Raw genomic sequence first — 12,432 nt, 5'->3', positions numbered from 1 at the left:
TCATGTTCTATGAATTTTGTTGAGGTGAATCATGTTCTTGAGGTGATATACAGGTTTCTTGAGTTGACATAAATAAGTCTGCTCTTGCTGATGACATGAGGAGATGTCTTCTTTTATCATCGTGATATAAGCATCTTTAGCTAAGTTGATGGCCAAGAATTCTGATATTGGGATCGTGTCTATCATCTTGCTATGATTTGTTGCAGTTGGTACGGGAATGAGATGAAATATTTCGAAGGAATCTCTGCCGACTAAAGGTACTTTTATCTCAAACAGTAGGTAATCTTCGCACATTCTGGCCTTGATATTCAATAAATGATATATGTTTTGTAAACTAACATGTATATTCTCTATAGGCAGAGTTAGTTCACTTGAGATCTGACTTGCTATGACACTTAGCTCGTTTCTAAGTTGTTCAGGTGATAAGAGATGGAAGTTGAATCTTCCATGATAAACGTCGGTGACCGTATTCAGCAGGGTTTCTTGCATATTTCGCAGTTCGTGTATCATGTTACTTGCAGCTACAGCGGTCAACGTCATGTAATTTGCTTGTGAAATGTTGAACACCTCTGAATTAAGTATGTTCACGGCGTTTTCTATTTTAATTAGGTGTTTGTTTACTAATTTGTGTTGCTTATTGATGGCTTCCTCGCTTCTTTTCAGTAAATTATATTCGGCTTCGACGATAGATGTTTGATTTCGCCACAGTGATGCCAAATGTTGTTCATTATCATGTATGAGAGTAATATCTTTCTGATACTGCTCGGCAAACTTCTCATCTAGGACTCCAAACAGTGTATTAGCCACTGAGCCCACTGCGTTGATTAGACCGCGTCGCCTGCGCGAGCGTGTGCGCGTGTGTTGCGTCATCAGTATTGTATTATAGTGTTGCAGTTCGTCGTAGCTGTGACGTAGCTGCCATAGAATGACGTCACAATGCACTTCTTCGTTCAGTTTCTTGCATGTATCTTCCAAGTAATTGAAGTAATTTTCGAATGTCTTCATCCCTTGCCAGTATGGTTCCATCTTGTAATAAACCACTACAGTCCAGTCGTCTCTTATTACTTGCATATCCGAAATTTTATCGAAATAAATTCCTTGGTTTTGTTTCAGCGGTGTGTTTACGAAGGTGCATGATGTTGTTGTAAGTATGCTCATAAAATAAAGTAGAGCCAATACTATTGATTTAAAGTTGAAACCAATGTTTTTCACGCGTTTCTTGTTTTCTTCATGTATTGGAGATATACTTGCTGTATTAACTTGTTTGCTGTCTTGATTTGGGTTCTGATTGATAGGCAGTAAAGATAATTTAACTACCGGGCGTCTAAGGTAACCGTTCTTGGTTTTTAATGAAACTACTCGCACGTGTCCATCGGGGCCAGGGTGGAGTTCAACGACGCGCCCCATGGCCCACCGTCCCGATGGCAAGTTGTCGTCGTGTATGACTACCAGATCATTGATTTTGAGGTTTTCTTGATTTTGCTTCCACTTGCCTCTGGTAGTTAATTGAGTTAAGTACTCTGAACGCCATCTCTTCCAGATGTCGTTATATATTTTTTGACATAGATACCATCTTGTTCTGAGATCTTGCTCTGTTTCAAATAATGTTAGCACAGGTCCACTTGATAGGAAGTGCGATGGAGTTAGGTAATCCAGATCTTCTGGATCTTCACTGATGGCACACAATGGTCTTGCGTTTAAACACCCTTCTAGCTGTGATAATACGGTCGAAAATTCTTCGTACGTCAGTTTTTGTTCGCCGACGACGCGTTTGAGGTGGTATTTTAAGCTCTTTACTGCAGCCTCCCAGAGGCCGCCTGCTGAAGGCCAGGAAGGGGCGTTAAAATGCCATTGAATGTTCATCTCTGTTATTTCTTGCATAAAATGACTGTTGTTTTGATGAAGAGTAGATTGAAGTATCTCGTATTCTTGTTGTATAGCTTTACTTGCTCCGATAAAGTTGGTGCCATTATCACTATAGATATGATGTGGCTTTCCTCGTCTAGCAGCCCTTCTCTTTAGAGCGGCTAGGAATGCTGATGTGGTTAGGTCAGAGACAAGTTCTAAGTGTACAGCCTTGGTCGCCATACACACGAACACTGCCACATAACCCTTTGTGCACTTGACGCCGCGCCCTTTGCTGCTCTTTATCATGATGTGACCCGTAAAGTCCACGCCGGTGTGATAAAATGGGCGGGATGGGTTGCTTCTAGCGTGTGGTAAGTCACCCATGATCTGATGTTTCTTGTTTGTGTCGTATCGCCTGCACTTGACGCACCCACGTAGGCGCTTCTTGATGGCCCTGATGCCACCCACAATCCAGTATCGTTGACGAAGGAATGAGGTCGTTAAACGTGCCCCACCGTGGTAAGTGAGAGCGTGAGCTTCATCGATTAAGAGGTCGATAAGATGACTTGCATGTGGAATGATGATAGGATGCTTCATTTCCGAGCTTATCTGTGCATGTCTTAGTCTTCCGCCAACACGGAGGATGCCTTGTTCGTCAAGATGAGGGTTGAGGTTAAGTATGCTGCTTTTTGAGTTGATGATCCCGTTAGTTTTCAGGTCATTTATCTCTTGAGAGAAGTATTCTTGCTGTACGTGTTGAATTATTTTCAACTTGGAGAAACGGATTTCCTCTAAGGTAAGATATGATGGTAAGTTTTTCTTGTTTAGTGTAGTCAATTTAAATCTGTATAGCCACGCTAAGATGTGAATCAGTTTCTTGAACGTGTTATATTTTTGCATTAATTCCTTGATGGTGCTCATTTCTTGGTATGTAGATGTATTAACTTGTTTTTTCTGTTTCAGATCTTCACTTGTTTCGAACGACGCTTGTTCGGGTTGATCTTCGTATGAATGTAGCCAGCTTGGACCTTGCCACCAAAGAGAATGCTTTTCTAATTGAGTGACTGTCAGACCCCTGCTAGCACAATCAGCGGGATTATCTTGAGATTTGACGTATCGCCAGTCGCTTCCAGGCAATATTTCAGTCACTTGCTTGACTCTGTTCGCTACGAAGGTCTTCCATTTCACCATATGTTCATTTAACCATATCTGTCGAAACATTTTTTCGATATCAGCTGTGTATGCATACTTGTATTGTCGCCATTTTAAGATTAAAAACTGTAGATCTTGTTGTAGGTTGGGGCCTCTATACATGAGGTCATTGAGGCTCATCCCAGTAGAAGTTTTTGCAGATGCGTTAAACACAACTCTAAGTGCAGTTGTTGTCGACTCGTTGCGTAAGACACAGTGGTGAGGTAAAAAGTATTCCGGTGTCGTGTTGCCACGTGCAAGTTGCATGTGACCTGATGTTAGGTATTCGTCGATAAAAGTTTTGTAATTAATTGCGGTGTCATTTTGCTTCGTAAATTTTTGTTCCAGTTGATTGAATTGCGCAATGGCCCTGTGTTTTGACGTTCCCAATCCTTGTATGAAGTTGGGTTTTAGAGGAAGTTTTACTTGATATCTCCCATCCTCTCGTCGAACGGTTGTTGCTTTGTAAAATTCTATGCATGCTTGATCTTCAGATGATAATGATGACTCTTGTTGTGTAATGTCTTCAATTTGCCAAAATCGTTGTATATCTTCAATGTTGTTTAATAAGACGTTGCATTGTAATGTAGTTGTATTGGCGCTTCCGCTTAATATCCAACCAAATCGCGTTTGTTGCGCAATTGGTGTTTGATTGTTTTCTCGACAGATGCCATCCAAGATGATGTTAGAGTACACCTCCGCCCCCAAAAGTAGGTCGACGGGGCGACTTTTGTAGAACTCAGGGTCTGCTAGTTGTATGTTTTCCAGGAACTGCCATGATGGTTTCGATAATGTGTTACTTGGCAGGTTGTTAATTAGCGTTTTCATAATAAGCACGTCGGTTTGTAATGTATATTCGCAGTTATTTGACTTGATAGTTATGTTTATTATTCCCTTGCAGTTATTTTCCTTGGCTCCGATTCCAGTTATGACTCCAGTACATTGACGTCGTGGTAATGATAAAATTTGAGCTGCTTTCTCGGTGATAATTGATGTTTGCGATCCTTGGTCGAGTAGTGCTCGTAGTTTGTAGTAGTTGCCATTGGCGGCTTGAACTTGTACGATCGCAGTTGCCAACAGTACTTCGGGTGACTCATGTTGTTGAATGGGAACAGTAGTCGTGGAGGAGTTGCTGTGGTTGACCATTCTTGATGTACTTGGTCTTGCTGTGTTATTTGGTGATGCAAAGGCTTCGTGTAATACTGTGTTATGTTGACCTTGGCATTCTCGGCATCGTTTTTGCACTCTACAGTTTCCTTGGTGCTTTATTAGGCAATTGAAGCATAACTTGAGTCTTGATGCTGTATTGAGTCTTTGTTGTGGCGACATTGATAAGAATTTTTCACAAAAATAAATTCCATGATTGTTGTAATTGCATAAAGAACACTTGTAAGTTCTTAGTTGATTGTTGTTTGTGTTTTGTTCTGCCATGTTGTTATTGTTTGAGTATACTTGAAATCTTGTTTTATTTGGCTTTGGCGAAGCTTGATGTGTTAAAGGCCTTGTCGTTGGTGAATCTTGTTTTCTACGTGAGGACTCCATTGTTGTAAACTTGCATTCCAGGAAGTTCAAAAAATCTGACATCGTTGGTAGTTCACGTGGTTGTTCCAGACATTCATTGTAGTCGGTGAATGATTCATTATCCAGTTTTTGTGAAAGTAGATGTACTAGCAACGGATCCCATGTGCTGATATCAATGCCTAGGTTTTTTATGGCATTGAGGGTTTCCAATGTGGTGTCGTGAAGGCGCTTGATTTGATGTAAGGATTGTTGCTGTACGGCAGGAATTGATAGCAAGTTGTTTATGTATGAAGTGAAGATAAGTTTCTTGTTATTGTATCGATGGTTGAGTATTTCCCAGCATATATTGTAGTTGTCGGAACTAATTGGTAGATGTTGTATCAGCCTGTCTGCTTCTCCTCGCACCTTGCCCTTGAGGAACTGCATTTTCTGGGCATTCGATAACGAGGGGTTGTTGTGTATTGTTTCAACGAACAAGTCCTTGAAGGAGGTCCACTGATGGTAATTTCCACTGAAGGTAGGTATATCCATCTGAGGAGTGGATTTTTCCCGATGGGATACCGACCAAAGCTTGCTGTTTATGGTTCGTTTGATGTTGTTATACATTTGCTCGTATGATGAAAATGCTCTATCGTATTCGTTGTTACTGGTGCCTTGAGTTTCGCTATCAATCTCCCAGTGGAGACTGTCAATGGCTGACCAGCGTGATTGCAGAGAATTAAGCAGGTCTTCCAACTCCCATTTCTCAGTTATAGAATCGATGTTGATATTGGATGTCGTTCTATGAAACGCTCTGAAGTTACTTGCTTGCTTTTTCAGTAAGTCTTCTGTTTTGCTGTTAGTACCACGCGACTCCTTGGGTGTAGCTGGAGCCGTGGATGTCGATGGTGCTGCTAATGGTGTTGCAGGTTTGAGTAGGGGAGTCGGCGGCCTGGATTCTGTCATTGGCTCGTACATTTGCAGAGCTGTTTTGATGTTTTCATACGTCGACTTCATATGTTCATACTTGTTTTCGGTGAAGTAGGCATGAGACTTGTTTTGACACGCCCACAACTGTATGTGATTGTTGTTGAATTCTACCCAGTAATTGTCTAAAGTAGATATTTTGCGTTTAATATAATCTGCTGTTTTTCTTTCACGTCCGTCTTTCTTGAAATTGGTTTGGATTTTGTAAATTGCATCTATGAGTTGCTCTTGGTTTGCTAAAATATCTTCCATTGAAGACATGCTTGATTATTGCTTGAAATTGATTGAAATTGCTTGCTATAAATTGTATTTGTACCTGATTTACTTGCTTTTTGATGAGTGTTCGAGTGTTTGATTAATGCTTGCTTGTTTCTTTATTTCTTACTTGTTTCTTGATTTCTTACTTGTTTGATGAATGCTTACTTGTTTCTTGATTGCTTACTTGTTTCTTGATTGCTTGCTTGTTTGATGAATGCTTACTTGTTTCTTGATTTCTTGTTTAATGTATTTGCTTGATTCTTGATTTCTTGTTTAGGTACTAGTCCCCAATGTCCTTGCGAACTCTGTACAGATTATGCGCCTTCTCAATCCAGTTGGTGAGACCCTCTTCCGGGAGGCCAAATGGACCGATTCGCTCCGTACGCGAGATTCACAAAGCACTGAGTTTTCTTGATTGTAGATAAATCCGGCTCGAATAAAGATGTATGGTCTATTGCTAGCTATACACCTTTCTTGATTATGTTGATTATGAAGAGAATGATTCAAACTCCTTGTTGAATGTAGATATTTATTACTTGATTACGTATAAAGGTACAATAATTGATTAACGAGAGTCGCGGCCACTTGTTAGGCTGCTAAATCGAACACTAAACTTAAAATAATGTAAAACATAAAATATAAAATTGGGTCAGCCGCGCATAGCAATATATTGCTGATGTTTGCAATTGTACGGTGACGCACCGTACAGAGCGGCTGTCCTTCCTGCAGCAGCTGGCCCGCCCATGGGAACGGCGAATAGATAGGTAGGTGCGTAGGTTTAACTCAGAAAAACTAAATAACAGGTAGGTATTATAAGTGTACATCGAAATGATTTTCATAGCAATGTCATATTGTTAGAAGTTATACCTTATTGTTAGAAGTAAGAATAAGAATAAGAATAAGAAAAACTTTATTTGACACAAAAGAAAACAGAAAAACAGAACAAAGGGACTTAAAACTATACACGCATAATATTTTGTGCCAAAAAGGCGCCCGCTCAGCATTAATCGAGCCACGCGTGCATGCACGCGTGCCCCGACGCTGGTTTTCAGCGGGTGCCTCTCCAACCAACATTTTAAATACAAAAAACAAAACATTAAACAAGACATTGACATTGACAAGAGGGCGCCACTATCTCACCGCACCAATTTTGCTATGTTGAGAAAATACACACAAAAAATAAAAAAAATAAATTAGGATACAACACTGGAGTCGACTCATGACGCCAGCCCCCCTAGACAAAATGCACTTTTATAAATGAATCAAAAATCGAATTTGTCAAAAAATCCATAGAAAAAAAGTCTTAGCGATCGCTTTTGGACTGACTTGCAAATATAATGTGCACTTTGTCCAGACCCACAGGATAAATGTCATGGCCATGGTTATGGCCAACCCAGTGTGCACCAATGCAAGGACAAAAACAAAAAATCACACAATCACAATTCACAGATCGACCAGACAAACATAAAATAAATTATTTCAACTTTAAAACTTTTATAAAAATGTTTAATAAATTATACCATTTAAATACCCTTAAGCTATTTTACTTCCCCTGTGAATGCCACAAAACTCAAAGGCGTGAAACGGGAAAAAAAAAACAGAGAAAAGAAAAAAAAATAAAAAAAAATAAAAGAAAATGGTTGAAGATTTATTGACGACCACATGCTGCCACGCAACAAAAACGTGATTTCACCCTTGGAACTGGACTTCACCACTTTGATTCCTGATTTTGATTTTGAAGAAGGTGATTTATAGCTACACACTACAAAGGTCAAGCCAGAGAACAGAATAAATAAAATAAAGCAGGCCCAAGACGACGCTAAACGGAGTGCCCGGCGTTTTGATTTCCACCCATTGCCTTGGTTTTTTGGCATGAAGTGCGAGTAACTTGGTGAGAAAGCTAACCATTTACATAAAGTTTAGTTCGTTACATCGAATTTAATAAAAATAATACTAATTAACTTTCCCCCATAGGATGCACTCATGCGCAGGGAGGGCCCCGAGAATGAAAATGGGGAATAGGAATGGGAATGGTGCAACCTTGGAAGAACCCAGCGCTCTATGATCATGATCACGGCCTCTGTCCATCATTTTACTGCGGCTTACCGGCGCCAGGACGCCCTGATAGGTCTCCTACGCTTGCCGCGCATGACCCGTTGGTAAGTAACCCATCATTGTCAATCTTTTGCAATTCCATTAAATATTTTCTCAGATGATGTTTAAAAGTGAATTTTGTTTTCAGGGCGCGCAGAGGAGGAGGCAGGTCGTTCCAGCACCGGGACGCCGCAAATCTGAATGATCCGCGAAAAGCTGCTGTGCGATGTTTGGGTGTAGCAAATATGTGAGTGCATAGCCTCTTTGGATATCTACTCTGAGCTTGGGCCCATTCCAGTTTGCTGAACAGATACTTAGGCCTCGCACTATCCAGTATGCCAAACAACATGGTGGCCAGGTGCAATCTTCGCCGAGCAGCCATCCTTAACATGTTTGATGAGTTTAGGAATGGAGTGATGTGTGATCTCGGAGGAACAGTGAAACAAAAGCGGGCGCATGCGTTTTGTACCCTTTGAATGAGACGTGACGATCTACCCAGCAGGCACGGGCCATACACTGTGTCACAGTAGTTAAGTTTGCTCAATACGAGTGACTCACATAAAGATATTCTAAGGCTTTCGCTTAAATAGGGCCTCAAGTTGTATAAAATCTTTAAGCGGTAAAAGCAGTTCTTTGTGCACGCGCGTCAGGCGCTCGTTCACGAACACCCGGCCGCTCCCCTCCGGCACCCCGCGGCGCGTGCGCGCGGCCCGCAGCAGCTCGTCGCGCAGCTGGCGGCGCGCCAGCCGCACCACCACGCGCCGCGCCCGCGCGCCCTCGGCCGGCGGCGCGCCCACGCGCTCCGCGAACACCACGTCGCGCTCCTCCAGCGGCACGCCCAGGCGCGCGGCGAGCACGGCGACGCTGTGCAGGACGTTCTCGCCCTTCTGCTCCGGGAGCTGGCCGATCTCGAGGTCCGCGAGCAGGGCCTCCTGGTCCCGGTCGTTCAGCTCGAGCCTGAGTCCCGCGACCGTCCGCTCCAGCTCCGCGACCGACGCCGCGCCCTCGCCAGCCGGGCCCGGACGCTCCGCGGCCTCCAGTCGTCGCTCGATCGCGTCCAGACGCGCCGCGTTGGCCTCGTCGCCCTGGTTGGCCTTGAGCTCCAGCGCCTTCATTCGCTCGTCCAGGCCGACGACGTGAGTCCTGCAGCTGTCCACCCTCTCCGACAACTGCAGCAAGCCGTCCCTGAGAGACTTGATCTCGGCTCGCCTGGTTTTCACTTCGTCCCGCATTTCTTCCCTAAATTGGCGAAGCTCGCTCATCATGCTCCGGACGGCCTCGTTTAGCGAAACCAGAGCTGGCTGGACGCCGCCAGTCGCCGGAAGTACCCTCTCCTCGATGCTCTGTTCCTCCGCTGTCTGGGTGTCATCATCCAGAGACATCCCCGTCTCGTCCAGACTCTCCGTGCGGGCCGCCGCGGCCGCCCGACGGGTGGTTACATGGCTGACCTCCGAGGACTTGACCGGCGTCTCGGTGTTGTCACCCCCCTTCCGCTGGCTACAGACGCATTCTGGGCATATCCACCTGCTCTTGTGCTCCGACGTCATAGTGTTGTAGAATCTGCACTCGGGAATATTTACACAATCTATGTGCCAGTACTGCGCGCACCTACAACATTTCAGGTATCGCCTGTCTGTGATATTGCGGCGGCACCCTGCGCAGGCGGGCATCTCCCCAGTTTTGTTTGTTGCGGGTCCCCTTGTTGCCATTTTGAATTTTGTTTCAGAAGTAGGAGCAAACTAATCAACAAAATCACAAAAAAAAAAAAAATAAACAAAAAAAAATAAGTTCGTCTGGATTTGAACCGGGGGAAACACGATGATTCTGTCCGTTGCTTTTACCACTACACCAAAGTTGCTCTTTACGAAGTGTCGAAATTTCTGATACTGTGGGGCTGATGGTAATGCTCAGTTGAGGGTGGTTGTTTATTATTTTTAAAAACTAATTGCAGGTCTGAGAGCTGTGAAGAGGTTATATTATCACTAGGTCCCTTTGATCTTGAAGTAAACGCCGTTTCAGACACTGCAAATGACCACTGTATCAACCTAATGTTATAACACTTATCACTGATAGTCCTTAAGCGAGTTATGTTAAGTTTTTTGAAATGTTTCAGCACAATAAATGTTCACTATTTTTGTCCGTATCTGTTGTTTTTTCGTGAGGCCAACGATATCACAGATGCATTGATGTTTGACACGCCGAAATATTTTACATTTGTACGATTTTGCAACTACTACATATTTTAAAATAAACAATACTACGGAGCCGATGTAAACAGTAGCACAGTGGTGCCCTCTCTCTAGTAATATATATATAAATATATATAGTCTCTAAGTAAATAAATTAATACTTATACATTTTTATATTTTACTTGGAAGAAGATATGACTCTAACAACACTTATGTACACTTTATTTGAATAAATCGCCAAATATACCACCGCGGAGACCCCAACCGCGTCTCTGCGTGCCATTGAATCGTATGAGCGTATGGATTTTTTGCGTTATTTTTCACAATTTCCATTTTTAAAAATTACCTATCGATAGCTTACTTTATTCTGATGAATAAATGTCATTACAAGTTTTTCTCTAAAACTGATAATTTGGCTAGAAAAAAATAATTTCTATCCACGCAGTACGCCGGCAGCGTTCGGATCGGATATAATGACGTCATCGTCCCCGCGCCGGGCGGTCAGTGAACTTTTTTAGTAATTTGGCCATAACTTCGTCAATTTTTGTCGTAGAACAAAAATTTTTGCACTGTGTATTAAGGATTTCTTAGCCCTATAAATCTGCATTCACAGCTAAAAATCGAAATGATCCTCATTAGCTTTTTCTCATCTCATCTGAGAAACTACGACCGCACTGTTTTTTTACGCGCCAAAACTGTGAGTGGTTAGCTGTAAGTTTAGTAAAAATTTGTATCAGAATTATTATTCTCAATTGTTTTGTTACCAAAATAAACACATCAAGTTAATTTTAAATCTGTAATAAACAGTTTTTCAGTTCTCAGTCCTTTTGTTATTCAACTAGGAAAACGTAAGCATTCTTATTCCTAACTTACATTCTGTAATCTTACATAAAATGTATTTCAAGAAATTATTAAAAATCAATACAACGAAGAGTCAACCCTACCATGACCCATGAGGGTCGCAAAGGCCCGCACACTGATTCACACTGATTCATACAATCCAAACAGCGTACATCACTGAATGATTCGACAATTACGAGAGTTTATCGAATCAAGTGGGGTCGCTCGAAGCGATTTTAAATGGTTAAGTGTTATTTACTTGTAAGTGGCTCTAGGGATTGTTACATTCAATCAAGTAGATCGGCATTGTAGTTTAAAGGGGTCTTGTAGACCGAGTGTGGTTTTATTGGGTTAAAATTAGAAACCTATAAAGAGTGGAGATGGTATGAGTATCATTTTCTAATAAGAGTAGAGACTTAAAGCTGGTTTGCACCATCTAACTTTAGCTTTAACAAACGTTAAAAATGTGTCAAACTTCATACAAAATCACCGGTTATCGTTATAGTTACGGTTAAAGTTAGTTGCCACTCAGCCTAAGACCTAAGACACCCTGCAGACTACAGCCGATAGTTAGATGGGCTTTTAATCAGTATGAATATGTATTGAAGTGCGCACGTTACATTAATTTGGTATCGACCGATAAAAAATCTGTAGTCTACAGAGGTGTGTAAGATATCAAATCAATATTATTCCAAAAGTCAAGAGGAGACTATTTCGTTTCGTTTCGTTACAGCCAAATGACGTCCACTGCTGGACAAAGGCCTCCCCCAAGGTTTTCCACAATGAACGGTCCTGCGCTGCCCGCATCCAGGCTCTTCCCGCGACTTTTACCAGATCGTCGGTCCACCTAGTAGGAGGCCTGCCCACGCTACGTCTTCCAGCCCGTGGTCGCCACTCGAGAACTTTCCTGCCCCAACGGCCATCGTCTCTACGAGCTATGTGCCCCGCCCACTGCCACTTGATTTTAGCAATTGTAACTATTTCTTTTCAAAATTACTTTAATTGGGATTTGTGTAAATCTAAAATCTTTAACAAAACGAACGAACGAAACAAACAACATTCAAATAATTGAATAATAATAAAATACAAAAAATATTCAAAAAGGAACGTACTAAAGTCACTACTTATTCAAAGCATATCTTACGGTAAATGGTTGGTTGGATGCTGAAATATGCAAAACATAATTTAATAATTACTAATAACTTTTTTCAGCTCCCAACCCCATTTTGCATTAACAATCTACAAAACGCAGTTAATTATTCTCGCAAACTTTAACGATTAACTTTCGCAGTTATTCAACTATATCGCAGTTAGATGACATATTTTAATATCCAACCCACGGGTTCGACCCCCGGCGGGGCCAATGCGTTTAGTCGGTATTAAATATGATATTTTTCCATATCATTGTGTGATGCAGTTGGGGTATGAGGGATGGTGTTATCCAATAGTGAACAAGTGTTTTAATTGAATAGTAATTTTAATAGATATTGGTATTTTATTAGATTTTAAAAACTTATTACTTGCC

At 41.9% G+C, this 12,432-nt stretch overlaps 1 protein-coding gene across 1 annotated transcript; it reads right to left on the bottom strand.

Annotated features, from left to right (window-relative positions):
• On the bottom strand, positions 1 to 5,787 carry LOC135083650 (uncharacterized). Its single transcript, XM_063978356.1, has 2 exons — positions 2,820 to 5,787; positions 1 to 1,592 (listed from the first exon to the last, which is right to left on the bottom strand). Exons 1-2 carry the CDS (start codon positions 5,785 to 5,787, stop codon positions 1 to 3), a joined length of 4,560 nt encoding a protein of 1,519 aa, XP_063834426.1.
• Between the last annotated feature and the right edge of the window lie 6,645 nt (positions 5,788 to 12,432).

The sequence above is a fragment of the Ostrinia nubilalis genome, chromosome 24, assembly GCF_963855985.1.
Source record: "Ostrinia nubilalis chromosome 24, ilOstNubi1.1, whole genome shotgun sequence".
Taxonomy (NCBI): domain Eukaryota; kingdom Metazoa; phylum Arthropoda; class Insecta; order Lepidoptera; family Crambidae; genus Ostrinia; species Ostrinia nubilalis.
This window is presented reverse-complemented; position numbering and strand designations above follow the sequence as displayed.